Below are 27984 nucleotides of genomic sequence, written 5' to 3'. Positions count from 1 at the left end.
TTCATATTTTTCTCAAGATTTCCTTGAAACCTTGTACACAAGAGAAGAGATTTGAAGTTTTTCCCTTTTATATGACACATGACTTTTTTTTAACATTTATGCATGAAACATGAGAGGGATCGCCTGCCCCCCTCCATTCCACCTCACCCCACCTTCCTACTCTCACATGAGATAGGGTTTTTTATTGTTTGAGCTTTCAAAGTCAAACCAAACAGACTGCAAATGGTGAATTAATGATTGTCTCAATTTTTTTTGTCTGTTATCTAAACAGATTTGCATCATGTTACCACTGGAAGGGAGCTGAGGTAAATAATAGTGTAGTGTGTTTTAATTTTCCTTAAATGTGCACAGTATTGTAGTAGAGGAGCAGGATATACTGGGACTATGTTTCACCTCTCCTTGGGTATCATGGAAGTTGGTTCTGATTCATTTGATTCCAATTCATTCTTAACCTGTTTCTAGACAAATATTTTAAAATACTTCACTATTATTCACCAAAGTGGAGCTGAAGAGTGGTGGATATTTACAAAGCAACCAAGTTACAAGGGAAATATCCACCTCTTTCACCAACTCTGAGGATAATAATTGATAGTATATGCCACACGGAAACCAAAAAGTCATTTTTGTTTTTGTTAATACACTGAAAAATGGTCAGAAATACATCTTGATGTGTGATTTTGTCTCTTTGGCTGCTGAGAGGTGAAGAGTACTTGCTAATCAATCAGTGCCCGCAATGAGCACTATTCACCCGTATGAAAAATACTAACACTTTTCATGTGGTGTTCCTGCCAACCAGTATCAACCTACAACTGGAAAACTGTTATCTATATATGGATACAAGTCAAACAGCTTTTGTTGAAGTTTCTAAGAATAGTGTTTCATTAAACACTTTACAAGACTATCAGTCCCTTCTTCCAAGTTCTTCTAAACATGTCTGGGGCAGAGTGCTAGCTCTTGGAGGCTGCAGTGTTAAGGTAATCTTGAGTGCTATTGCATTAACATTATATAACACTTCACTGATACCTGCTCCCTATTTATGATTCTGTGTAATGAGAGGTGAGGCGTAAATGATCTGTTTTGCCTAAGAACACAACAGATGAATCCGGTCTGGACTCATACCTGAACCTGCCCATGTAGTTATTGTATTTTTCTCTTTTCAAAATGATATCCACTTTCAATTTTAATAATGGCTGTAAGTTTCCATTTGTGTCTATTCTAGGTGACAACTGAACTCATGGAAGGTATTGAGATACCAGCCAGTGTTAGAGTGACTGGCGAAGTGAGTTCATTGTTCCTTGAGTGGTCACATGATGTATGCAGATTGTTGCTTGAGTGGTTGAAGCTGAGTTCTTTTAAATCTCAAAACACTACAGAGGAAACAAATTCCACAAGCAGACACATAGGTATAAATCACTGAAAAAAAAGAAGTGACTATTACACCATTCTTAAGACGTGTGCTGGTACTTAAATGATTTCAGATGAAAGTTAGAAAAAAGCAAGTCATTTTTCAAGCTGCATAGGCCTATGGCATGAGTGCAAGTACTAATCTTTAGAAAAATTTTCAAGTGCTAACTTTTACCTAAAAAGCATAAGAAATAACTGGGTTACTTGTTTTAAGATGATAACGTGGTATTTGATATTAATATTTTTTCCTTAACTTTTTTGCACTTTTTTCAATGAAAAAATATGTAATGCATCAGTGTAACTCTTATGTTCAACCTCATGTGCAATTTATATAGTGTAATGAATTTTTTTTTCTTGACAGTGCTTGATTTGGATTTTAGAGTTTCTGCAGTTAACTTGTTTTATCTTGGAGGACTAGAAGGTTAGAATGTCATTTTATCACCCAAGATGGGATCATTTTTACCAGATGGGTGTATATGTTCATTGTGGATATAATGGTCAATGAATACTGAATTAATCACATCATAAAACAAAGTCTCTAACAATTGTACATCATGAGGTCTTTTCAGCTATTGTTTGTCTAGTCTTTTTCTGGCAATAATGTTAAATGATGTTAGCATGATTTTTAGGGACTAATGGTAGGTCTAAGTCTGCTTTATAGCTTTTGTGTGGATGCGTGGTGGTCTCATGGTTAGTGCGCTCAACTCCGGATCAAGTGGTCCGGGTTCGAGCCCTAGCCATGGTTATTGTGTTGTGTTCTTAGGCAAGACACTTTACTTTCACAGTGCTTCTCTTCACCCAGGTGTACAAATGGGTACCAGCAAATATGCTGGGGGTAACCCTCTGATGGACCAGCATCCCATCTAGGGGGGAGTAGCAATACTCCTAGCCACTTCAAGCTAAAGGAAACTGGAGTTAAGCGCTGGCCCCATGGGCCACTTGGGCCTGTATAAAGGCTTTACTTTTTACTTTCACAGCTTGATCATCACCTTACCAAGTGTACACTAAAATTTGTCACTTTGTATTGCACAGGAGGAGTGGATTCCTTTATGATGAGAGTTGATATGGTAGTAATGAATGCAACATCAATTCCTGAATGGTCAATTAACAATGAAATCTTTGGAATGAAACTATGTCGTCTGATTGGATTAGAAAAGGTATGAGGTGTTTCTCTGAGATAAGCATGGCCTTCTTTCTCCCTCTTCTTCTTTACTGCTTCATAGTTTCAGTCCCAATAAGAAAGACTGCCTGTTGGTAAAGTTGGACAGTGAAGCTCCTTAAGTATATATTTTCTTTAAGAAGAATTACCAGACTAAACTCTCTATAATTACCCTCTCTATTTTCTGAAGTATTTGGGACTTTTTTTTTTGTTTGCTCACAGGTGCCATACAAATGTGTCGTCTCTGTGGAAATAGATAGTGACCTTCTCAGCATCCCTTTTGCTACTGTTTCAATTTCAGGAGAAAAGGTGAGATTGATATCACATCTTCAACAATTATTGCTGAGGGAAAGGATAGCTTGCTGGATAATGCTGAGTGATTATGCCAAAATGTGCTCTAATGCTCAACCACTTAGAGTACACACAGCATTTCTTTATTCATTTAAGCAATTATTTCTGATTTTTTAATTCCTCAAAACAGATTCTGTTTGCCCCCTTTCCCAAAAGTGCATGCTTAGTGGCCTTCTTGTCCTTGTGAAAGTCTTGTTTTTATTATTTTGTACTGGCCAGAAAAGCTAATGTACTTGAAAGTAAAAGAAAGGTTACCAGGGTGGCTATTTTAAAAAAGGTTTGTACTCATATTAGTAAAACAAATAGTTTTTGTTTACATTTCATCTTACAGACTTGTTTGATGTCTATTAAAGAAATATTGATAAGTTGGGATTCCACTTTACACATGGCCATTCATGAAAGAATGAAAGAACTAACTGATGATGGTGCTGAACTGAGAGGTAGGCAGATGTTTATATGGGACAAACTAGAGCACATGAGGTAAGGACAACAAAGTAGGACCAATTACATCTGTGTGATTTGGAAACTTTGAGTCTGAACACACAGATTCAAACCTGTTATGGGAGTGAGAGGCTTAAAATACACAGCATGTAACGTCCCCTCAACTTTTTATTCTTTCTTCAGTTGATGCTTCTTGAATCTCACAGATCATTTATGTACTGCTTTGCTTTCTTACAGCTTTACTACAAGCATCTGTGAAAGATACTGAGAATTGTTCTCCACCAGAAAAAGAAAGCACACCCCTTCATCTTGTCTGCAACATTACATGGGTTAAATTTCAGATGCAAACTTCACCAAAGACCAGGTATGTCTCTGTCCTACCTAATTAATTAAAACACAATAATTTTCCAGCAAGCAGATCACGTGCTGTCTGTATTTACTATATCAAGAAATTGTTAGAAATGTAATAGTTTCTGTTTTCTTGATTTTGCTACAGCTTTGGTGTTGAATGCAAGATTTGTTCATTGTCATTGGAAAATGGTGCACTGGATATGAAATCTGACTATACTGGTTTACTCTTTGATAATCAAAGCATATTTAAATTTGAGGTGGGTTTTGTTTCAATTTCAAATTTAAGATGATCACGTTGTCTGTTTCTTGTTTTTCTGGTGTGTAAACTTTTTCTGTAATGGTATTGACTGCTACTATTTAAAGGTATGCACTTGATTGGGAACTGAAAGGTTTGCATTCAAGTGCTGAGTGGGAGTTTGGATAAAAGCTGTCTTCAGGCAGTCTACTGCTGCCCATAAGACCTCTAACCACTGTCTGTTTAGCATACTTCCAGAATCTCCTTCAGTGGAGAAAGTGGCATTAAATTTCTGGGCACAGCCACTTCTTACACAATCAGCAGCCTCTTATGGAAAAAGTTATTTAAGCCCCTGACTGATCGGCATGTTGGAGTTGTTGTTGCGGGTAACACTCTCTTCTCACACAGTGTCTTGTTCACTCAGGGGTGTGAATGGATACCACTCAATGGTCTTTTCATTAAAATGCTACATGCTTAGTAAATTTGCAACAACCTTAATGTAATGTTTGTTTTCACTCAGACAATTTCTATTAAGAGACTTCAGCAAGTCGAGGAGGTTCTGAAAGTGAGACAACAATTCAGGGAGCTGAAAACACACAACAACACAACATGGTTTGTATAAATATTTAGAGTGATAATTTGTACAAATGTATTTGTATTAACTCAATCACTGAGCCTGTGTTCATCACAAAAAACGTAGGTAAACCACTACTCAGTAACTTTGGTTGCAAGATAAGTTGTTGTATCCTTGCCCTACTGGAATGGCTTAATTTTATCACCAACAAACTAGGTTTTTATTAATGCACTGAATCATCAATTTTTCCATAGGATTATTCAGGCAGAAATGACACAAGTCTGTTTTCCTTTCATGTTTAATTTTGCTGCTTCAAGAGATGAGGTTTGCCCCTTTCTTAATTCCCCACATTGTACATGAATTCTCCACAGGGCAAAGCCTGTGAAAAAATGTGTCAATTTTTTAAGTGTTTGTGTTATTCAGGAGAGTAGACACAGCGATGTGGGGTGATTGCCAGGAATTTATGAAGGCTCAGATGCACTTGCTTTACACTTGCAACAGCTTGCTTGAAAAATTAAAAAAAGAGAAATTGATATTGTGAAGGTTGCACTCAGCCACTCAGCTGGATTTGTTTCTTAGCAGTCTCAAGTTAATCACCTCTGCTTGTACATAGACAAATGCTTTGCCTTCAGCCAGGGTGAATATTTGGATTTGAACTGTTTCATTTTTTTATACTCAGTGTCCCCACTTAGAAAAGAGCCATACACTTCCATAACATTATTAGTAAATTCAAAGATAGTATTAGTGTTGTTTTTCACAGGCTTACCACTGCCTCTTTTCAGCTTGTTAATGTGTTTAAGATGCTAAAGTCACTTCACGGTAAACCCAAGGATGAGTCCCACGTTGAACAACTTCCTCCAGATTTATGGCTTAATTTTGAGGTAAATGCATTTGGTCATTTTAATTTTAGATGTATTGAACGTTAGAAAAATACAAAATATATGGTTGAAACTTTTATTTATTGTATAACTTTAATTACCAATACGTTTTATTTTGTTCTTATCCTTTTTTCCTTAACCCCAAATAATTTTTTCAATTTAAAGAGAATAACCTTTGAGATTGAAGATGATCCATTCGAAGTCAAGTTGAGGGACAACTATGCTGTATGTACACTTTTCAAACAGTTTCTTTCAGTAATAGTGTAGTTTGAACGTCTGGGTGAGTGTAGTCCTGAGAAGGACTGTTATTGGTAGTGGTGACTGACGTTTCGACAACCTGAGCGGAAGTGGCATTTGGTATAATCAACTGAGTTGATAACGTAAATTGGCCACTGTTCAGAGTTTGACAGCTGACGTTTCGAGTGTTAGCCCTTCGCCATTCGCTCTCAGCTGACGAACGACTAACAATCGAAACGTCAGCTTTCAAACTCTTAACCCTTTAACTCTTAAGATCTGATTGTTAATTCTCTCCTCTAGCTGCTATACATTTCCTTGTAAATTAGCTATGAGAACTTGGTGCTAGATCAGATAGCAGCTTCTACCTGATAAGTTCGAATATTCTCAGTATCTGTTTGCAGAATAATGTATGGATATTATAGGGAGAAGTTTCATGTCAATCACTTCTGGGAATTAAAGGGTTAATGGTGGCCAATTTACGTTATCAGCTCAGTTGATAATACCAAATGACCTTGCTATACTCTCCCACCGAGGCAGCACCAAAATTTTTTTAAAAACTACTCCCCTTATTCGGTAGTGTAATGATGTTTCTAAAGACGGGGTTTGTTCAGGCCTGGATGGCCCTCTGGATTGTATGCGGATATTATTTTGGTACAATTGTATTTTTTCCTCTTTTTCCTCAGTTACTGCTTGATGAGATGGAACAGTGGGACGAGAGACAGCAGCTACTGGCAGCTAAGTTAGATGAGATCCGAAAGAAGCCTGGAAACTTACTAACAGGTTAGGTTACCTGAAGAGGCGGTTATGGGAGTCCAGTGGCACAGGGGGGTTTTGCTTCGTTAAATAACAAATGAGATGATCTGTAATACAAATGATCATAATCATGAAAAGAATATGGCATAATCCTGAGAGTCAATATTACCAGGAGCCAAATCAGAACTTAATATAAACATGCGTGGATGATCGTAGGAGTGAGGACACGAAGTTAGCAAGTTGAGAATGGTTTTCGTTTTGCATATGATGAGGATACAGCAAAGCTTTCCCAGACGAGTGGCAGCGCGCAGTGACGTTAACGGATCATTACAAATACACACTTTCAAAGCTCCCTTGAAACCTGCTTTATCCTTATTTTGACTTCCTATGAATATCTTGGCCTCAAAAGGATTGAGGGATACTGTATTTAAGTTCTGAAACAACTGAAAAACATAACAACATTTAGAAACTACAAGTTTTGCTGTGCCAACCAAATTCGTCAGGGAATGAAATGTTTACAGGGGAGATTCTGATTTGTTTTGAATTTGTTATGATAGTGAAAAAAGAAGAAGAACTGAAGCGGTCTTTAGAGGAAAAAAATTCTCAGATCTACATTCGAAGGTCCCAGGTAAGTCACACGTGAAGGTTCACATCACGTCTCACACGTATCTTACCTTGTAATTCGTATCACGAAAGAAAGATTTTAGATATTCCTTTAGACAGATTTCGTGAGAATTCTTCCGATCAGGTGACATGCATGTACTTGTGTTACCCTGTAACAAAGCGCCAACCTGGGAAGCCATGGATTATCACTCTCTCATTATCTTCTTTACCAGTTCTTCTACAAGTATCGCGTGATAGTAAGGTTATTTTAAAGTTGACCAAGAAGACGATCCTTAGAAGGTTTTATTGACCGAAGGAATAAAAGTGTCCCTGAGGTTACAACCTTAGCTTATCCGCCCCGTCCATCCCCTCCCTCCCCCCCCTCTCACTGGGACAAGAAATAGAAAGAGTTGAATGATTCACTTGGTTTAAAGTCCTAACTGAAACAGTTAACCCAATCTTCTGTTCACGTGCAGTTCTGAACTAAACAAATCAAACCGTGGCACTGGTCTCGACATCCTTGTTTACCAGGGGAAGTCTTCTTAAATTTTAATTACCATTAGCACCACCTTTTGATATGCCTACCATCATCTAACTTTTGGTAAGCCCGTTATTAAGGTTTTGATGCAAGGTGACATTTTTTCTTGATGTGCTACAACAGACTCTGTATGAGCAGACTCCGATGAGAACTGCTCTGCTGACGTGGGAGTTTCACGGCTTGGATCTCATTGTTTTGGCTGATGAGTCTTACCATGGACAGGAAAAGGCCATGAAGATCATGAAACAACTCAACAGTGATAGGTACATGCATGCTCTTTCTTAATCTATTATGTAGTTTTGAGTGTCGTAACTTACTTCATTCCTTTTTGCCTCCGTTTGTACCTTTGTCAGCGTTTTCACATTACCTGTAATAACAATGAGTTTTAACAGTACGAAAAAGGTGTAAAAACTCGTATTTCCAAACCATCCGCTCTGTGATTACGTACGGGTAGTATGCATAAAAGAACACTTTTTTATGGGGGGGGGTGGGGGTGGGGGAGAGGTTTAGGGGAGTGGAGGCAGGTGCAAGTGGAGTGAAGGAATGTAGAGTGTGGGAGCGAAGAGCGAGAGTCACGTAAGTTACTCCGGTGGGGCGCTGTGCTTGCCTTGCTATCATCCTCACTAGCATAAAAATGCAATTGAATAAAGTAACCGTCCAAATAAGGTAGGTGTTATGACTTCTGTTGATCAGATAAACTAATATCGTCCTCCCACTTTAGCCCATACCCAGCTTCAGGACTTAAGTTTACAACACTGTGGTGCCGGACAATTCAAGGACAACTTCAGTCACACAAGGTTTGTCAGTGAGCCGTTTTATCAAATGCTACTCCACGGCTCGAAATATTTACTCTTTTGCAAAAGTAAATACTGATTGATACGATTTTCTATGCCCGCATTGCAGTGTTGTCTGAGAGATTTTCCTCAGCCAATTTTTACCTCAAAGTCAGTTGAATTACAAGGAACGCTTCTTGGTGCGGAACAAAAACCAGCAGACCGAGGTATGTTTTTGATGAGTTATTGTGCTGTTTTGCAGGGCCACGTTGATGTTTCATTTTACTTAAGCGTTTAATTGTGGTTTCCTCGTCGATCTATAAAGGTTCTACTGAATGAGGCTAATATTACAGTACTGCAGCTTTTACAGACTAATTATTTAAAATTATGTTTCAGCCAAACGAGAAGCCGTGGTGCAAATTGGCAAGCCTTGGGACAATATAACGATATCTCGAAGTCTAAGTTCCTTGAAGTTCTTTTATGATCTGAAGTTTGGTATGTCAAGTTCATGGTGCTTAATGTTGCACTGCACACCTTTAAGGCGCATAATCTAATGTGTTGTTAGAGCACATACAATTGAAAGGTGGTTCTTTTTTTCACTCTGGTCCGAGCTCTTTAAAAAGGGAAATCGTTGATATGTCGTCAACGAGTGTGGTAAACTATCTGTTTTATCGATTCGTCGTTATTGAGAAACCACTTTAAAACGGATGAATTTATAATACTCTTATTGTGGCTCAATGTGTATGGTTTACTTTATTTTTTGTACTTCAGATGCAGAAATTGTTGAGATGGCGTGGGGTGTGGACATTGAACCTGTCTTAGCTATGGTGTCTTTCACATTTGGTATTATTAATTTTTACAATTTTTTTTCTCCATTGGTAACTGCAAAATTATAGTAGACTTATGTTGGTTATGATCCAATTTTTCCTGTGGAGCAAGTTTCTCTCTGTTAACACTGTGCCAAATATTATTCTTGCAGAAAAGTTGAGTTCTCCAAGTCGTGACGCAAGCAAGCCTCTTCCTTTCTTTGACAAAGTATGTTTTAAACGAACGTTTGATTGTAATTTTTTTGATAACTAAAGGGGCCCGCTGACTCCAGCCAAGAAAACGCAAACGTAGCTTGAGGTATTATAAAGTGTGAAATAGCAGATAGATGACTGAAAAAAGGCTATTCATGAAAAATGGTGATAAGTTTTAGATAACGTGAAAAAGAAGGGTTTTTTTGCCTTAATTTGTGGTGATTGTTTAAATGTTCATCCCACAGATGCGCCTGCTGTATCATGGCCATCTCCACCTAGCCATGCGCGAATGGTACCTGTACTTTAGTGCATCCAGGAATCCTTATGATACTACAGAGAGGATGCAGTGGGAGTGGAAACAGGCTAAATTTGATTGGACCAATGGTATGTGAATGAAACAATTCCCTGTTTCCGTAAGCGTTTTCGAAGAGACTCTATCCTCTTTGATACCCCTGTGCTGAATGGACATTATTTTTTCGTGGAGTTAAACTGTAGCTCCAAGTATCTTGCTTGATTATCTTAGACTTTCAAACGAGGAGCCATTCTTTAGCATTACGAGTCTGAGCAATCTATTCTGGTTGCTTTCCAGGTCGAATTGTTGTTGAAGGTGATTTTGACCTGCATACCAGGGCAGCATCTAAGTATGATGATCGACAGGTTCTCCATTTGCCTGCATTTAAATTATGGTGAGTTAAACGTCGACGAGAAATCAGGATGAAAATCAGGATAGATAAAGGGTACATAAAGAATGCATTGCTGGGGAGAACTCAATTTAAACGCGTGTACACTTCCTTGAGCGCGGAAAAATACAAATGGCAAAGTCATAGTTGGTTTTACTTTTGCATCTGATTGGTGGAGAGGTTTGTGCGAATTTCCAGGCAAATGAAAGAGCAAAGTTAAGCAAAACCAGTGAAATCCTGAATTATTTTCAACACCTGAAAATTGCTAAAAATGTCTGATCCTGATTCCAGCACAAGCATGAAGTGGCATTGTCAGGGTGATCCAAATGATCATCACTCAGTGATTCAGTGTGCTCCAGACAAAATACCACAACTGGCTCCTAACCAGGTATGTAGGAATGCAGCAAGAAACAAAAGGGATGGTTAGTAATTATCTGCTAATGATTTTGAGTTGTTGTTTTTTTTTTAGGTTCATGACTCATATGCAGCTTTCAGATCTCAAAACCTTACTCTAGACGTTTCCCTAGAAACAGGACTGACCAATAAAAAGGTTTGTTCAATGAAAGAGTTCACTTCATGGTATCAATGATATTCATCCCAAGTGCATAATATAATGAACATGAATTTTAAATCTTTTAAATCCAGCTATTTTAATATATTTACCAGCTTGATAAAACATGAAACTATCCTTACTAATTTATAATAAAATCTACAGCTGTCAGAAGGGAGAGTTTGTTGACTTTGTTTAATTAACTTGACAGGACTACTCCCAGAGCGACCCACCCAAGCTGTTCATGTTTGCCAGCACATTTAGATGGTTCCAGAAATATCAGGTAAGCTTCCAAAAGTATTCAGAATATTTCTGGTGAACAGCATTTGGACTTAGATTGATGACCATAAGAAAAAAACGCGATTAGATATTTGTGCACGGTGAGGAAATTGTAGTTAGGTTTAAGTTTAGACATTAACGCGATTGGAGAGCTTCATTTGTGTCATTTGGTTATAGGCTGTGGTGTTGTGGTATGTGTCACGGCCAATCAAGAGAGGAACTTATTTTAAACGGAACCGGGTGAAGAAGCGTCCTCTTGGACGACATTATAGGTTAGCACATTGTTCATAGTTTCTTTTGTTTTTGTTCGTTATTTTATTAAAACAGCTTTAAAAAGAGAGACGTAACAAATTCACAGACATCAAATTTAAGATAAGACAACGAAATTAAAGCTGATTTTGGCGGAAATAAAATCTCTCTCTCAGAAATGGTGACTGGAATTTTGGTTTTTTTTTTCACAATAGACTTTACTAGTAATTTACTTAGCCTCAACTAAACACGAGTGGTGTTGGGTGAATTTTGGGAGGTATGCCAACCCTCGAATGCGTCTCAGGTTTACCTAACTTTCGATCATTCTCTCAACCTCCTTCAAAAATACCCGCGAGTCCAAAAGCTGAATGTTACGTGAGAAATCTATGCTGTACTAAACTAAATGTCACCTTCCACAGGGAGGTCAACTTATCGCTGCATTTTCCTGAATTTTCTTGGTGGTACTGGGGCTCATTTACACAACAAAGAGGGTTTGAGCTGTCACTAGGGAACGGTTTTCTAGAGACCACCTACCGCCTGGCGCTCAGAGAGCATCGTGATGGCCTGGTGCGGAGACCAGCTGCTGACTGGAGTGCAGCTAAACTTCGAAGTGAAGTGTTGAATGTTACGTGTCATTTGTACGGTTTGGAAGAAGTGGACGGAAAGGAAAGCAGTGATGAGTATGCGGAGGTGTGTTGGTGTCTCTTAACCTTTTACATCCTTATATCAGTATGCATATTCTCTATACTGTTCTCTATTGCGGAGAAAAAATTGTGTAAATCGAGAGTTTCTTTAATTGGGGATTGTTTCCTTTATTCTTTTTACCTTAACTTTTGATTCAGGGTTGTTATTGCAAGAAGAAATTAGATGTTAGTCTTACTCAGGGGTCAAAGGGTGAACCTTTTTACTGCTGAGGTCCTAACAACGACGATTACTTAGCTTTGTAAATGACAACTTCGTATACTGACTGAGGTGTGCTTAAAATATATGCACATCACTATTCAGCTTCATTAAGACGCAACTCTGTGAACTGGTGTGTGTTTCGTTGGATTTTTTCTCATAGTAAAGTCTTACGATACTTTCAAGAACTTAAAATTGATGAAGCTTTTGAATCAAAACATGAATTATAACCCAGTGAGTACTTGGAAAAACAAACTGTTTTTGTGGTTTAACGAAAACGATTTTGCTTTATTTAAAATCATTCTATTGTTTTTCAGGTTAGTTCTATAGACTTGGAACCCACAAAGTACTATCTTCTTGCAGCATCAAGGCGAGTTTTGTGTTGTGAATACTCAAAAAAATTAAATTTTCAAAAGTTCAAGATTCAAGTTTCGCAAAACAAATCATGGCCGAGATTTACCGTCGTTTGTTCCTAGCTAGTGCAAGACAATTTGCTCATTTGCTTGTATGTGCTAACAGAAAATGCGTGACATTGTCCTTTTATTGCATTCGGGGACTCTGCGCACTGGGAATGAATGGGGTGCTTTCCATTCATCAAGTCTGGCTGAACTTGAAGTGCTTCTTGCCAGCGTAAGTGGGAAACAGTAGACAGTTCCTTGTGATTACGAATACCTGTTCTCTTGGGCGCGTTTCTTTACGAGAAGGACCTTGAAATATTTTAGTTAATGAGCATGTAGGGGGCGTCAAAACGAACTGGCTGAACTCAAACGACAGGGCTAATTACAACACAACCAGATGAGTTAGTTCTCAGAACTGACCCGTTTCATTCATGGACAGGACCATTTGACAAATAAAAAGCGACCTTAGGTTTGCTTACATGTGAATATGCGACTGTTTTGCTATTAATGCATCAGCGCTTTTCTTCTTCTTTGTGAGCAGGTTGGAGTACTCTCGTCAAGAAACGTCGAAGAAACAAGAATCATGTATAGACGGCCCTCCACCAGAGCTTCAGGTAAGTTGTATTTATATGGGTAAAAATTCCGCTTGTGGCAGTTGCCTGCTGCACTCGGAAGAGGTAATCCCAGTTTCTGCAGCAGAGAACAGTCAATAGTATCACCTATCCTGTCCCAGTTGGCTCATTAGTTCACCGCCGGCTCCCCCTCCCTCCCCTTTCACTGCTTCATAGATCTCTGTGGAAGGCACTGTAAGAATGACGTGTCATAAACTGCATTTACATGTGTATTTATCCTGGTCAAGCCAAGAGGGAATGTATGACTACTAGGCTTCTTGATCAAAACTTGTCGTGCCGGTCCTTGGACATGGAAACTTTCGGAGGAGATTGTAAAGTGTTTGATGGTAATTTGTATTTAGAAAGTTTAGCTCTCGACACGTTTCCTTGGTTCGTTTTATTTGCTAATGATTATGTCGATCAGGATATGCTTGCTAGGGAAACAAGCCAGTGTAAATGCTGCCTTATCCAAGAGCATAACATCACTGAAATCCTAGTTAAGAATTGAACCTAGAGTTCTCCTTATCTGGTGTTATCATGTCATCATCATTTCGTCTTCACTCAAGGCGGAGGACATCCCACGGTTAAGCTAATTTGTTTTTATCAATATTTCTCCGACATAACAGAACTACAGTCATCGCGTTGTGTGCCATGACTTGAAGGGAGCCTGGACACTAACCAACCGTCGTATAGCATTTGGTCTGTTTGAAGCTTACACCAATGCTCAGGTCAGATGCACTGTGATCACTGTTTATGGATCATATGAAGTTTTGGTAAAATTATAACGGTCCCCTTTGTTTACCATCAGGTTTTGAAGAAAAACCTCTCCGCTGATGCTCTAAAATTTACAATTGTGGAAAAGAAGGATAAACAGGTATGGTTGGTGCCATCACCAAACGGCACAACACTATTGAAGGTTTAAAAGGTGTATTGAACAATTCCCATCAAGTGATAAGTATTCTGAACGAAGTGGCTCCATGATCGAAGGAAGACGATTGTAATGATAACTTCTGAAGTAGTTCCTGTTTTGGTTTTCCTTAATACATTTACTTTTCTTTTGCTGTATTGCACACTGTTGAAATTCTATGGCGTGTCACTCGCCGGCTTTTTTGTGAGTTAGCTGGTAATCATTTTTTACTCGAGGGTGGAAAGAGCACTGAAAGAGTTAATCGTAACTGTAAACTCAAAGGCACACTTTGCCCACCAGGATGAGTATAAAGGATCACTGGATGCTTCAGCCAAGGCTCGATCAGTGTCAGCAACAAACATGCTGGAAAAACTTGTTATGGAAAAGGAGTTGAAGTTCGTAGCGTTTGCTGAAGAGGTACAGTAACACGACGCCATGTTCGTCATTTCATAGAATCCATAGAGGTAGTCACGTTCGAAATGGTTCTAAGAATAGTCTGTTAAGTTGCAAACTCCTGTGGGTGTCATTTCTAAGAACCGGCATACTAAATACTCTATTCCTATGATTTAGATAACTCTATTTGTTGAGAAGACTACAAAGACCGTCAGAGAAAGTGAAAAAGGCATACTCAACATCTTTTCCTCTTCATCGAAGGCTAAACTGTAAATAACAGTTATTTTAACTCCTTCAGGGTACCGCTGAACACGAGCAAGTTACAGAAGCGCAACTTCATGGAGTGGCTTTGAGTACAACAAATGATGTCGTCGAATATAACTGGCATAGTAAGTAGTAGGCCTCATTTGAAAAGGTGTACTTTGTTGACTGACAGACAGTATCGGTCTCAGGTAGAACATCACTAGTAAGAGCAAGGGAAAACGGGCTCTCTTTATAGCATACGGTGTGGCTATCCCCTGGTAAATTATTACAGAAAACTGCACTGAAATCTGACGCTACCAGATAATACACAGAGTTAAGTCATGAAGGTTATATCACCATTTGTTTTTTTTGCTAGTTGCACTGGTGAACTCACAGATCGTTCTCAAAGGAATTGAGTCTGAAGGATGTGTACTGGTTGCAGCTGGTAATGCCAAGATATTGAACAGACTTCACACTCCAGTGTGGAGCAAAGGAGAGCTCTTTAACAAGAAGACATGGGTGGGAAATGTGGAAAATCTACAGGTATTTACCGAAGAAAAAAACACAGGCTTCTAACAAAACAAGATCTTTATCTTTGGTGATCATTTACAGGTAATCATTTCCTTTTTCTCCAGTACTTTGCCACAGTAGGTGCCGAGGACAATATTGGTTTAGACAGCACTCCTTGGTTAAATACCTCAGTGATCACGGGCCGGCAAAACAAGAACTCGTTCGATATAGCTGACCTGGCCAACATCGTGGGGTCAGGAGAGGCTGTTGGCGGAATGGTAGATGCAGATGTTGGGAATACAGGGCAGGAGCCCACGCAGTTACAGCGGATTGTGGCTCGTTGCGGCTGTGAATTTCATTTTGTGAGCTTCAGTCCTGATTTGGATCCTGTTGCTGAAGAACATGCGCATGAAGTCGTGGTGAGTAAAGTCTAATGGAACTTCTTCATCTATTGTTACTTTCTTGCATGACAGAGCAATTTCGGTTGATTGTCGATGGCAGTCTGGTTTTGTCCGAGATCCTATGGGTTCTTCTTTACGTCGGCCATTGATTGGCTGCCGAAAAAATGCGCCTCCCCCTGATTAGAAACAAGTTTCAATCCTTCTGGGCGACTCGGTAACTTGTGTTTTTCCACTCTCCAGTTCCTTCTCAGAGTCTACTACTGCCTCCCTCCTTCTTTCTATTTCGCCGTTGTGATTTCTTTGTGTTTGGCTTTTCCACCTTTATACTAAATAAAAAGCTATCAAACAACTAGGTACATTGAAGTAGAAAAAAATTGAATTTGGTTGCCGTGAGCGCAGATCATAGTGAAAGCCTCTTATGAGTGAAAAGAGGAAAGGAGGATGGAAACTTTCTGTCTAGCTCAACGGGCACTTTCAAAACATTAAACCGAGTTGTTGAAAGTTTGTTGCTTAAATGCAAAACATTGCTGAAAACTTGAGTGATATGACTGTATGATAATGCTGGTAGTTTTAATTCAATTTGTCCAACATTTATTTGTTGTCACTCATTTTAGCCTCCATCGCATTCCAGTCATCTCCGAGAGGACAGACACGTGGCAGTAAACACTTTCACCATCAGACACAAGTTGCTGGAGATCTCCACTAACTCTGTAAGTTCTGTGTAAAGAAATTCTCGATTCAACTGCAACTTAATTGCATGTGACACTTCCCTACCCCACCCCTGTTGTCAAGAGAAACTGGCAATTTATGATGGTAAACTAGCTCGAACCTGGTGTCGAATGCCTGCACAACGCTTGTGAAGTAAAGACCCTCCGCTTTTCCCCTCACAAAGGAAATTTTTCCCCAGCCATCTATCCTTCGTGTATCCCTAAACAGAAGTCCGCCAGTTTTGCTGATGTTATTGTTTTTCTTTCCTGCAGGCTCAGTTCGCCATGCTCATTGACATTGCCCATAATGTTGTGTTGTACACAGAACCTAAAAAGAAGGTGGGTAGTAGTTTCCATTTACTCAACAGCAGGAACTCAACTTTACTGCAACTTCTTTAAAGCAAACACCATACGATCCACGTTACCGTCCGCTCAATAAAGATACCCTTACATAGTGATCATTATGTCAACAGGAAGCGTTTGACAGACTCCAGAGAATGAGGTTTCAGTTACGTCTTTCCACTTCAGAAGATCAACGAGCTCAAATTCTTAGACTGCAGAACACTGTCAGGTAAGGATGTTATAAGCCTGCAAATAAATTGTATCAATGATTGAGCCAAAAAATTGCTACAACATTGATAGTAATGCGCAAGACACCAAAGTTCAATGGAACCCTACCATGAAGCATAGTAATTTTACAGGTTTAGGTTTTATAAGTGTATTGTGGATTGAGGAGAATTTCCTTAGTCTGCAAAAATAAGTTCCCGCAGTAAAAAAATCCGGAAACTAAAACGCCGCAAAATGTGCCCCCTTTTGTCCAAACAAAGATAGGGATAAGGTAAGATTTTTGTTTGATTTTGTCGGTGTGTTAGTCCTGTTAAGAGTTCAGTTTAGACTTCAGTGAAGTACCCTAACATGAGACGTCAGCAGTTCTATTTCGCTGTGGTCTTTTTTACAGTTGAGTTGTTTTTGTTTGTAGATCTCTTCAGACGGAAATGCGGAGGTTAGAGAGAGAGCTGTATGAAGTGAACACGTTAAGAAAGGAAGCCATCAATGATCAAGAGTAAGACTTTTTAAGTGCAACAGTTAGGGCGTATTTCGTTTGCTTGTTGTAAAGGTCAGAACCGAAGTAATAAAGATGGTCAGAACTATGATGAATACTTCAAGGAGTAAATGGGAACCCAAACTAAACTCACCCTAAACCACCCTAAGCGCGGGAAAGCGCAAATTTCCAAATGGTCGCCGATTGCCTTTTACTTAAGCCCAGATTGGGTGAGTTGGCGCCTGTTTCTGTTGACCAAGCACAGAGCTGTTTCCGTCGTGTGTGTCTGCCACCATAAAAAACTGCCTGATGTAAATAGTGCAAACTGATTGTTTGATCAGGTGAACAATTTTCTGCGATCAGCGTATAAAATATATTGCCTATCGTCTCTGGTTTTATCGATCACAATCAAATGACTCCAGTTTTCTCCTTTACTCCGGGATGAAAACGAAGCGAAAGAAAATATAATGATTCCTCACCCTGAATTTTATCTTGTTCAGGCTCACTGATGCTGTTATCCATATCGAGAGAGAAATCATACAGCTAAAGGAGAAGCTGAGTTCTTCAAGCACTGAACTGAAAATTATGATAAGGTGATTAGTCGTTAATTTTTTAAAGCATGATAGATACCCCTCTTTCTTCAAAACTTGGACTAACGATCCTCTAAGCCCACTGGCTGTTAAAGCTGGTGGAGCTAAGAGTGCTGCTGTGGCTCCAGGTTGGGAGCCATGGGTTTTCCTCGATATCTTTGGGACGAGTTCCCTAACATTTTGGCTTTTACATATGTCTCTACAAGAAACATACTGATGGCGCTTTCCATCGTTCAGGTTTGGCCAAATTAATAGAACTGTATAACAGGATTGATACTGTGAAGAGAAGTTGGAGAGTTAAACAGTCCTCCATGTATTATACAGAAACAGCTGTTTTGTCCCGCTGAATATTAATAAATGTTTTTTTTTCCTTCTATATTTGGCAGTGCGTACAAGGACTTTCTGATGAATTTGGACACGCCTACGCCTGAGAAAGGTGAGACTGTTCTTCAAAGGTCTTACTGCAATGATCGAGTGGGTAACCATTTGAATGGTCCTTCGTTCATTGGTCAAAAGAGAGTCGAGTTGAAGGGAATCATACGCGCTAGATGATTGGTAGTTTCTTGGGATTTTTCTCAGTCCGCAGCACTCGTTATGCCTTTTTCGTCTTATGTGTAGCACATTTTGAGAATATTTGCGTGAATAAAAAAACAACAAATAATTAAATGACAAAGGTGATAGGATGGAAAAAATAGATCAGGTGAACGTCGAGTGCACGACTCTTATCTTCCTGTCCTGTCCCTGTTCCATCCTGTAGCGATATATATACAGGCCACATACGATATTTTCATAATTTTTTCTGTTTCTCTGCTTCCCTTTTCAGTTACCACTGCGGAGGTGATTAAACTGGCTGAAGTTTACTTCAATCATGCTTCATGGCAGCTGAATCAAGAAGACGGACAGTTAGCCATAGCCGATGCAAAATTAACTGACTTCAGGTAAATAACCTGCTCTTGAAAAGCAGCTTAGGCCTAGAGTGGAATTCAAGCAAAACAACAGGGTTATAGAATTAAAATCTTGATGATGTGTATTTGTGTTGTTGATGTTATTGTTTATTTATTTTTTTGTTTTTGTTTTGGTTGTTGTAGAGGTGCCCTTACGTTCTAGAAACAAAAATGTTATCTCCGGTTGACCACGATATATATTACTGGCCATTCATAACTCGTCAGATTACTCAGCAACATAAAGGATATATTTCCTGTTGAATAACTCGGATCAATATCAGTATCTGGGCAACTGCCCACCTACCCCTCCCCTAACTCAACAAGAGTCAATTGACAACAAGTTAAGGTTAATTTTGGGTTAGGGGAGGGGTAGGTGGGCAGTTGCTCAGATACTGATATTGATCCAATAACTCTTTCAAATGACTTTGTTAGTTACAGGAAAACTACTCTCAGGGGCTCCACTGTAGAACATCGGTTGGAATTGGGAAAGTTTCACGTCAGAAATCTGTTACCCAACAGCATTTATAAGGTGAGCTGACTATACTGAGAATTTCCTTGATTTCTATTAGAGCTTGAAAGACGTAGTGGTTTAGTGGTAAGCGAACTGGACTCAGGAGTGACGCTTTTATTCATCTGTTTCTTTCTTGTATATCTGATTTAGGATGCTATGAGCCCTCTAGACGTCAGCGGTAAGGGTCACGTGGACAGAGCCGTGGCTGTACGGATATTCAGTAGAGTGAGGCCGCCAGGTTTGTGAACAAAACTTCTCGATTCTAGAATTAGTATTAGTGATTGAGGATACCGTTTAGTGCAGATTTCAGGGCATTATATTCATTATTCTTAGGCATGACCATGGAGAAAAAATGTGTGTTCATTTCTTTCTACAGTTGGAGGAATTGGAGTGAAGGAGCATTTTGAAGTGAACGTATGTCCGCTGGCCGTTCGCTTGACGCACCGCTTGTTCAAGAAAGTCATGGTGTTTTTCTTTCCCCAGCGAGAGCATGAATATGAGGGTGAAGTGGGAGAAGTAGAGCTTGGATTCAGAGGTTAGTAGTGTGTTCTCTCCCCAATACTTTTACGTGTCCTTCTTCAATGTAGGCAAAGCCCTTCTCATAAAATCAGTTCATTTTAGGAAGGTGTATATAAATAATGAAACAATTGTGTCTTAATTTTGCCAGGAATGGAATTTGAGGAAAAGGAGATGTTCATTTACGAAGATGAGGTAAAATAGGCGGAACATTTTTCAGGCCATGGCAGTTTGACTCCAACACATTCTTAAATTGTAGAGAATACGATTCAACTAGCTACCACAGCCCTTCTTTACAAAACCTTTTTTCATCTTTGTGTAAACGCATGCTAACAGATATAAAATGTAAACATTTGATTACTGAGAAGAACACTTTTTGGTTGAGTGTCGAACATGATCCCTGGTTGTTTAGGGTTCGCTTTACTTCCGTCCTTGATTGGTCAAGAAAACTTGCGCCATCCTTTCAACCAATCAAATGCCGGTTGGAAACCAGTCGCCGTTTCTTTACTTTCGTTTTCCCGCGCCGTGGGGGGCATACTTGAACGTATTTGCATGGAGTTCTCAGTCGCTCCTTGTGTCGTTTTCCTTTGGTATAGTTTGCTCTCCCTCTTTTTTTTTCCTTTGGTTTCACGTCACTGAATAATATATATTTTTTGCCAAGCCTAAAAGCGGAGCTCGCATTTTTTTCCCCGCACGCCCTAAGTGCACAACGCTTTGCCCCGGCCAGGACTAGAACCCGGGTCGGCCAGGACTAGAACCCGGGTCGTCCGACTCGGAGCCCAGTGCACTGACCAATGGACTCCTGGACAAAGCCGTGGCTTTGGCGTGCCCGCGGTACAGTTGACCACGCATGTTAAAAGTAGCACCTTGTACGGTCGTACGGTCGAAAGTCCAAATTTTCTCGGCTTGATGGGTTACTACTACCATTTTGTATAATTATGGGGCTACGCTCTGCGAGCTCCGCTAGAAACGCACTCTGTCCTTTTATATTTTATCAGGATTTCTTAGGTCCTCCTACAGGTGGTAAAGCGACATCTTTGAAGCGATCTCCGAGTTCTCTGTCTGCAGTATCAGGAAGTTCCATAGAATCCTTCAGACATAAGAAAAGTAACACAACACTGACAGACTATCCTCCTACGTCGCCATCAAACAAGGATAAAGGGGTAAGAGAATCAAATTTGGCGAATGTGTAAACACCAAATTTCCTAAAGGGCTTTTCAACGAGATGTATAGCAGTCACGAGTGCGATTTACGAACTAGATCTCTGGGTTGAATTTTTGATAACTCAAGCGCGAATGAACCATTCCTATAGTCGGCATTTGAAGTTTACAATAAATGTTTGTGGCATAACTCAGATAAATACAACACAAAAGAGCAAAACACAAAGGAGGGGACGGGTAACATTAGTTGTGCGCAACCGGTTTTTGGTCTTATCACGCAGATATCAAATGCTTTTTTTTATTATCATTCGTATCCATTTGAACCACAGACAAAGAAGAAAAGTACGTTTTACAAACGAATCAGCGATTACGACGACCTTGACAAAATGAAGGTAAGCTGTGTACTCATTGTGTTACGTGATCTCCACGAGTATTTAGCAATATAAGAAAGTTTTCCTACTTGTTGGTGAAGTTGGAAGGGGGGGGGGGGTGGGGTGGTTGATTGGATGATGCGCTGCGCCCAAATTTGCAAAATTTCCCCGGGGTACTTTGGACAGTATCGTACGATTTTGGACACCAGAGTCTGATTTTGTACAGTTGTGTCCGATTTTGGACACTAGTGCTTGATTTTGGACACTAGTGTTTGATTGTGGAGGTTAATGTCTGATTTACGACACTACACCAGTGTCTGATTTGGACACTAGTGTGATAATAGTTTGCGGATAATGAAGCACGACGCACTGATAGGGAATTACTTTAACTACTTTAAGTTTTTATATGCAGCTGAAATGAAGTGTTTTGTTCTGTGTTTACTTTTAAAAATTACTCACCTAATGGCAATACATTTGCTTTTTCCAGGAGAGGGCCTCTAAGAATAACTCTTTTATTTATGTAAAGATCCCTGAAGTGTCCTTACTTGTCAGCTACAAGGTTTGTTATTAACTTATGTTCGTGAATTTTCAATTATTCCCCTAAAGCAATATTCAGAGAAAAGATCAACGATACTTTTCAAGTTTCGTAGGTGTTAAGTGAACGTTGTCGTAATGTAAGGTTGATTAACAATCGTCTTATTTGACATATAAAGCGGAGCAAGGAAGAAGGTAAGTTAGTTGGGGGTAAAAAGACGATTTAAAACTTTCCACAAGTCGATCCATGTTCGCTTTCTCCACCCTTTCCCACCATTTTTTTAGCCATGTTAGCCTCTCCTCTTCTAAGGTAAGTATATTCTTTCTTCTAATCAGCATTATGTCGCTTATTTCTTTAGGGCGAAAAAGACAGGAACATTATGGATGTTCATGACTTCAGCCTGCTCATTCCCACCTTAGAGTATCACAATCGTACATGGACGTGGCATGATCTGTTGATGGCCATGAAGAAAGACTGTGTCAATGTGCTTGTATCACAAGTAAGTTCTTCACAATAGACCTCTCCTTTACCCTTAGACGACCAGTTTGCATTTATTCGTTTTTATTATGCATTTCTCGGTCGGAAGACAAGTAGAGACTTGGAGATATTGTATCATAACTTTCAGGTCTCCTTCTTTAAGTACTCGGTTTTTCTGTTTGTTTACCGGTTAAAACTTGATTGCTCTTTTTTTTGTAGGCTATAAAGGAAAAGCTACATCTTGTAGGAGGACATGGCACAGAAACCAAGGAGTCCAAATCACAAGCCAAGTGAGTTTCTTTTTCGCAGCTGTTACTAAGAATATAAAGAAGCGCAACACCTCTCGTTAGTTTTTAATTTTGATTGTCACGTAACGCAACTTCACTGTGGCGGCAGTGATGGGTGGCAGCTGCGAAGTAGGCTGGTGAATTATGAATTGGAGATAAAGAAGAGGAGTTGTACCAGGTTGTGACCACTTACAAGTGTGTGTTTGTAAACAAAACCATAAGATTTGATGTCCGTTGGTCTTATCCACCCTTTTTCATAGTTTCGCCTATCATCAAACTCTTATGCGCATAAGAAGCTAATGGAAACGAAAACTTTCGAACATCGTTTCTCAAATGTTTTGAAAACACTCCTTCTCAAGCGCGAACAGGTGAAAACGGAAGCCCTACAAGACCGTGACGCATACGGCGTCACATATATTTGCTTATGTAAACATTTCGGACAGGGAAAAAAATGATCGAAATTTAAACGAAAATGTTTAGTCTGGTGTAGCTGTGAGGGCATGGGACTCGTTAAAAATGCAATTGTGTAATCGGGGCTCAAGTGATCTACTCTTGTTTTTTTTTTTTTTCCTTTCTCTCAGGGAAGAAGATAAAGCACGAATGCTTTTAGGAGGCTTTGTAAGTTGATAAGATGTTTCGGGGTTTATTCTAGAAATTTGTCAAAGAAGACCCAGTTGGCCCCCTTATATAATTTTAGGGAGAGCCCTTCGCTTAAAAAGGGCGCCCAAAATATTTAAATGTGGTGCCCCTGGAGGTATTGACATAAATTTATGCTGCAATTTCCTTCTCTTAGCTAAGATCTAGGATAAATATTGTGTTATAAGGCTTAACTTAAAGATCAATGTGATTTCTTTTCTCTCTGTTTTATCCGTTGGGCGCGACCTTCCGGTTATGTTCTTTTTCCTTTTATTTCAGCAACAGAAAGATCAGCATAAGAAGTCAAAGAAAAAGTTGTTTGGCAAATTGGCGAAGGTCGCTCGAGGCTCGAAACGAAAAGGTTCGTGTGACGGACCTGTCACCAACAAGACAACGATATTTCAGCAAGAGAATATTAACAGTTTATATTTCTTGATTTTACTTACTGTCTTAAAGAATTTTTTATGGTCCTCTTCAATATCAAATTAATTTTTCTTTGCATACGATATAAAGCTGGGTCTTAATTATATACCAAACAAGCCTTTTGTAAGTTTATGGCGAACCGATTTTTAATCGAGTCTTGGAACTAATCAAGATCTGATTGGTTTTGTTTAAGTACGCTCTGTAAATGCTCAAAAACTTTTGCGCCATTCTCTCAGCCAATCAGGTGTAGAATAAAAAAAACAATTGAGACTTGCACCGTGAACATGTGTTTACTCTGAGTTCTCATTGGTTCCTTGTTAATGTAAAACCTTGTTCTTATAGGCTATGGAGAATACTTTGATTTTAGTTAAACGATACTCCGTTGAAATGCGACGTCTAACAAAATAAGCGGGAACCGTATCTAGTCTTACTACAAATCCGTATAAACATGTAAACTTCAAGCCTTACCTTGTTATAGTCTAAGATAGATCACTTGATATGTCAAGTCTCACTATCACTGAACAACCGTACTAAACACAACTTTATTCTCCCCAGGTCTCTTGCAGCCTGACGGAGCAGGCCCTGAGCCTGTTGACCTACAAGAAGATCAAGATTTTGAGGAATTCGGTACCTTTGAGATCGATGATCAACCACGGACAGAAGATGACGATGAAGATAAAGATGATACCGGTTAAATTAGCTGATGGAGTTACAACTTCTGTGCTTAAATTACAACTTCTGTGCAAAATGAGGGGAAATCAAGAATAGATTAGATGGAGAATTCCCATAAAAAATGAACAATCAGCCTTGCGAATTTTATTTTTATGAATGGGATAAAAATATGAATGTAGAAGTCACTCTTTGTCCTAGAACAAAAATTTCCAACCTACATTATTTGAAACACATACCGTTCTTGAGGATTACGTATTAGGTGGTTTTCAACTTGCTTTCTCTAACGTAGATTTTAAGGTGCAACTTAAAAGAGGATGGGGAATTGACACTTTTGAACGGTTCGATTTTTTTGACAGAACAACTTACGTGACCAGTGAAAGATGAATATTGTGATACCATTGGTTACGTAGAGAAATTATTTAAAATTACGTTTTCAAAATGAGATGTACAATTATAGTAATTAAGTGCGAGCTGGAGGTATTATTTAACCTTAGAGGCTTAGCTGTGAATTTTGTTTAGGATTATTTGCAATCAAATGTAAAGACGAGTTCATAAATATTGTGGATACCCTAGGATTTGAATTAAGGGATCCCAATTTTCCAAATATTATTAAATCGAATCAGGTCGTCAAGATTCAATAGTGTTTAATATCTCTGTATGCTGCCCTCTTCTAGCGTTAAACGTTACCCAGTGCGTAACTTCCCTTTATTGCGTTCCCTAATGCTACCACTTCGTATGAGTGCATGTAAATCCTCAGTCGCGATGAATTTTGAACTGAAAGTGATTTTTGATTCAGGGTGAACATCTATAGTTCAGTAGCGACAACGTCTTAGAGGTGTGGCAGAGAACACAACTTGAACCCTGAATGTATTATTCCTTTAAACTCGTATCTTTTTCACGTCGCTGAGCCTCCTTTGGCTACAGATGATAAATGTTTATTGTTATTATTTACAAATATATTCTATTCGTCAATCGAGAATTTTACAGACCTGATAACATGTTGAACTTTACGGTGTAAAATTGGTCATCCTAAAAAGAAACAGCAAACCTAGGTAGACAGAGTTTTTCCTTACTAATTGAGTCAAGAGAGTGACTATTCTAAGACGAGGCATTAGTTCCATTGTTTATTTTTTTTCAATAAGTGTATGCATAATGTAGTATGGAGTTATACGGAATTTTTTTCAAAATTAGTTCAAACAAATTGAGTCTCGCAACGCTTACTAGCGATTTTATCCAATGCCTCTTTTCATTCCAGAGTTTTTTCCTCGTTACAAAATAGTCCCTACAGTCCAGTTACTGCTGGTTTTTTTCTCTTCTCACGTGCCAATTATTCTCATAAGATGTGTCTCGTTCCTCTTGATTCCTAGTTGGCTCAAAAACGTGCAAACTAAACTCTGCACCGAATCAGTGACGTATCAGTCAATTATTGGCTGCAGCTACTAATCCATATTCATCAGTAATATTGTGGAAGTTTCAACAAACCACGCTGTCTGTCAAAGAGTGAACAGGTGCCTTTCGAGCACTGAAAATGAAGTTGCACTCCGGAAAGAAGACGTTGGATCATTTCAGAAGAGTAACGTGAGCTCTCTGATGTTATTAACAACACGAAGTGAGTGCAAAATATTGTTTCCGATTCCTTATAGAGCTAAACTTACCTTATGATTTCGGTTGAACGACCAAATGCGAGTCAATTGCTTTGTCCCGGAGTGTCTCACCAACTCGAAGCTGAGTTTGATTGAATTAGGGTGTTGACTTCGATAAAAACCAGAGCCCATGATTGTAAAATATTTGAAGGGAAATTCATAGCTATCTTTCGTCGAAACAATGAAATGAAGATTTCAAAGAGGATTTTTTTGCAGTTGAATATGGCCACGAGATATGTCACGACTCTTCTACAAATAACTTGGTGACCTTTGCCCCATTTAACATTACTTTTCGAAATATTTTCGCGTTTTCCCTTTCTTCTATATTAGTGCTTTTGTGGCAACGAATTAGAGAGAAATTAAATTTGAAGGTCCTAAAATTGTCCGCGTTCGTTCTGAGACAGTAAGCATTCCCTGATTAAATCAATCATTTCTATTTTCAGGAAAAGTAAAGTTGTCAGAAGAATGGAAGAACAAAGATTCTGGTCAAGAGGAGACACTGAATTATTGGGGGTTACTGCAAAGATAAGAAGTTTGAGACTATCGAGTAAAAGTAGCAAAATGGTGGCACTTATATGTAGAATTATTGCACGAAGACCTCATTCTTCAACGAAGAGTATTGGAATGGATAAATCTGGTTACCTGGTCAGTGAATGGTTTTCAATTTGCCATCATTTTTGGAATAGTTCGTCATGATGCGGATTGTTATGCAAACCTTGAGCTATCGCATAATTCATTTGAACTACAAGCTGTAATTTAGTGCAATTTATCTCAGATGATCTCATTCCATCGAAATAAGCAAAGCAATAACTAGAAATTGATTTAAACCTGGTGACAGAAAGCTGAAACTGGAAATCTTTGATTTCGAAGCTTTACTGGCCTTCTTGGTTTGCATAACAGTTTTTATCACCATTACACCCCAGTTGACGCTGCACAAAGTTGAGGTGGCACTCGAACAAAAGACCTCCGAAAAAGACCAAATGAAATCTAAAATTTAAATGTACACTGTTTTATTTATTTCAAAAATAGCACTTCTGAACAATGCCGACTTTCAAACCACACTATTGTTCAGGCTACATGTCACTATTTTCAGTGACTGACTTTGAAAAGCTTGTTAACAAACCAAGAAAAAACTGCTGCTACCAGCAACTTACAAACGACTTAAGAGTCAACGGTATAACCAGCAGACTGAACAGAACAAACTAAGTTCACAACCGATAAAATGACAAAACGCCAGTTTAGCCATTTACCTTCTCACTTAAAAAATGAGCAAACACTTTTGCTGGCCAAAAGATGACAAATTCCGCTCAGGCCAATCAACTAATTTGGACAACAGGCCTTTTAGGCTCAACACTCGTGCAGACGATTGCACTACAGGGAGCTACCAAGAGAAAACGATGAGGAAAAACACTGATTTGCTTGAAAATTCATCCTCAGCATGACATGATATAAGCTGGAAATTTTAATATTTTCGTTGAAAAAAAGAAACATCAGTTCGCCATACATAAAAGGAAAAACCAGTGCAGTGCCATCTGAGAACTTGTATCTACTACTTTGTGCAATCAACTGTGGTTAGTTTTAGTGAAAATGTTACTTTTAAAACTTTAATGCCTGGTCAAGAGCCTTTTCTGAAGACTGCTGAGATCGAAATCTACCGTTAAAGAAACCAGTAAAAATTGACGAATGAGTATAGGTTACCATATTTCGGGTAGCTTTTATTCGATAGAGTAGAAAATCATTTCCTAAATCGTTGAAATCTATTTTACACTTTAAACGAAAGTCCATGCAAACATTTGAACCAACCTTTTGGCTTATAAAAGATTATTAAACTATTCGCAATAAATCTTTAGTTGTTGTGAAGGAGCATAATTGTCCCATGGTATTCCCCGAAGAACAAGAACATTTAAGAAACCATTCTGAATTGTTCTCTACAATTTGAAATTTTGGCAAGGCACGTCTATTTTAACGATAAACGTGAGAATAAAAAATGCAAATAAAAAAAAATTTCATTCAATAGTTGCCAAACCAAATAA

The 27984-nt window shown here is 38.9% G+C and overlaps 1 protein-coding gene across 1 annotated transcript in view; it reads left to right on the top strand.

Moving 5' to 3' along the window:
* Positions 1-24933, top strand: part of LOC113680166 (bridge-like lipid transfer protein family member 2) — a 30924-nt gene extending 5991 nt beyond the window's left edge. Inside the window, exons 16-70 of the mRNA XM_089190287.1 lie at positions 272-305; positions 797-974; positions 1220-1403; positions 1766-1825; positions 2437-2561; positions 2786-2872; positions 3246-3354; positions 3593-3719; positions 3852-3963; positions 4462-4553; positions 4770-4839; positions 5298-5396; positions 5559-5618; positions 6314-6410; positions 6941-7011; positions 7648-7787; positions 8246-8321; positions 8428-8524; positions 8694-8792; positions 9069-9140; positions 9277-9332; positions 9562-9700; positions 9906-10002; positions 10288-10384; positions 10466-10546; positions 10758-10829; positions 11003-11097; positions 11494-11764; positions 12292-12344; positions 12914-12986; positions 13610-13711; positions 13792-13857; positions 14191-14307; positions 14582-14672; positions 14903-15069; positions 15162-15455; positions 16052-16147; positions 16418-16483; positions 16618-16715; positions 17124-17207; positions 17687-17779; positions 18163-18212; positions 18600-18714; positions 19153-19249; positions 19382-19469; positions 19608-19766; positions 19899-19942; positions 20746-20910; positions 21237-21299; positions 21766-21837; positions 22172-22312; positions 22510-22580; positions 23159-23195; positions 23493-23574; positions 24192-24933. Coding sequence (XP_089046413.1) covers positions 272-305; positions 797-974; positions 1220-1403; positions 1766-1825; positions 2437-2561; positions 2786-2872; positions 3246-3354; positions 3593-3719; positions 3852-3963; positions 4462-4553; positions 4770-4839; positions 5298-5396; positions 5559-5618; positions 6314-6410; positions 6941-7011; positions 7648-7787; positions 8246-8321; positions 8428-8524; positions 8694-8792; positions 9069-9140; positions 9277-9332; positions 9562-9700; positions 9906-10002; positions 10288-10384; positions 10466-10546; positions 10758-10829; positions 11003-11097; positions 11494-11764; positions 12292-12344; positions 12914-12986; positions 13610-13711; positions 13792-13857; positions 14191-14307; positions 14582-14672; positions 14903-15069; positions 15162-15455; positions 16052-16147; positions 16418-16483; positions 16618-16715; positions 17124-17207; positions 17687-17779; positions 18163-18212; positions 18600-18714; positions 19153-19249; positions 19382-19469; positions 19608-19766; positions 19899-19942; positions 20746-20910; positions 21237-21299; positions 21766-21837; positions 22172-22312; positions 22510-22580; positions 23159-23195; positions 23493-23574; positions 24192-24331 — 5621 coding nt within the window. The 3' untranslated portion in view covers positions 24332-24933. The remainder of the gene's footprint in view (positions 1-271; positions 306-796; positions 975-1219; positions 1404-1765; positions 1826-2436; positions 2562-2785; positions 2873-3245; positions 3355-3592; positions 3720-3851; positions 3964-4461; positions 4554-4769; positions 4840-5297; positions 5397-5558; positions 5619-6313; positions 6411-6940; positions 7012-7647; positions 7788-8245; positions 8322-8427; positions 8525-8693; positions 8793-9068; positions 9141-9276; positions 9333-9561; positions 9701-9905; positions 10003-10287; positions 10385-10465; positions 10547-10757; positions 10830-11002; positions 11098-11493; positions 11765-12291; positions 12345-12913; positions 12987-13609; positions 13712-13791; positions 13858-14190; positions 14308-14581; positions 14673-14902; positions 15070-15161; positions 15456-16051; positions 16148-16417; positions 16484-16617; positions 16716-17123; positions 17208-17686; positions 17780-18162; positions 18213-18599; positions 18715-19152; positions 19250-19381; positions 19470-19607; positions 19767-19898; positions 19943-20745; positions 20911-21236; positions 21300-21765; positions 21838-22171; positions 22313-22509; positions 22581-23158; positions 23196-23492; positions 23575-24191) is intronic.
* The last annotated feature ends 3051 nt before the right edge of the window (positions 24934-27984 follow it).

Source organism: Pocillopora damicornis, chromosome 12 (assembly GCF_964200805.1).
Source record: "Pocillopora damicornis chromosome 12, jaPocDami1.2, whole genome shotgun sequence".
NCBI lineage: Eukaryota > Metazoa > Cnidaria > Anthozoa > Scleractinia > Pocilloporidae > Pocillopora > Pocillopora damicornis.
The sequence above is the reverse complement of the archived record's forward strand: the minus strand, read 5'-3'. Positions and strand labels throughout refer to the sequence as shown.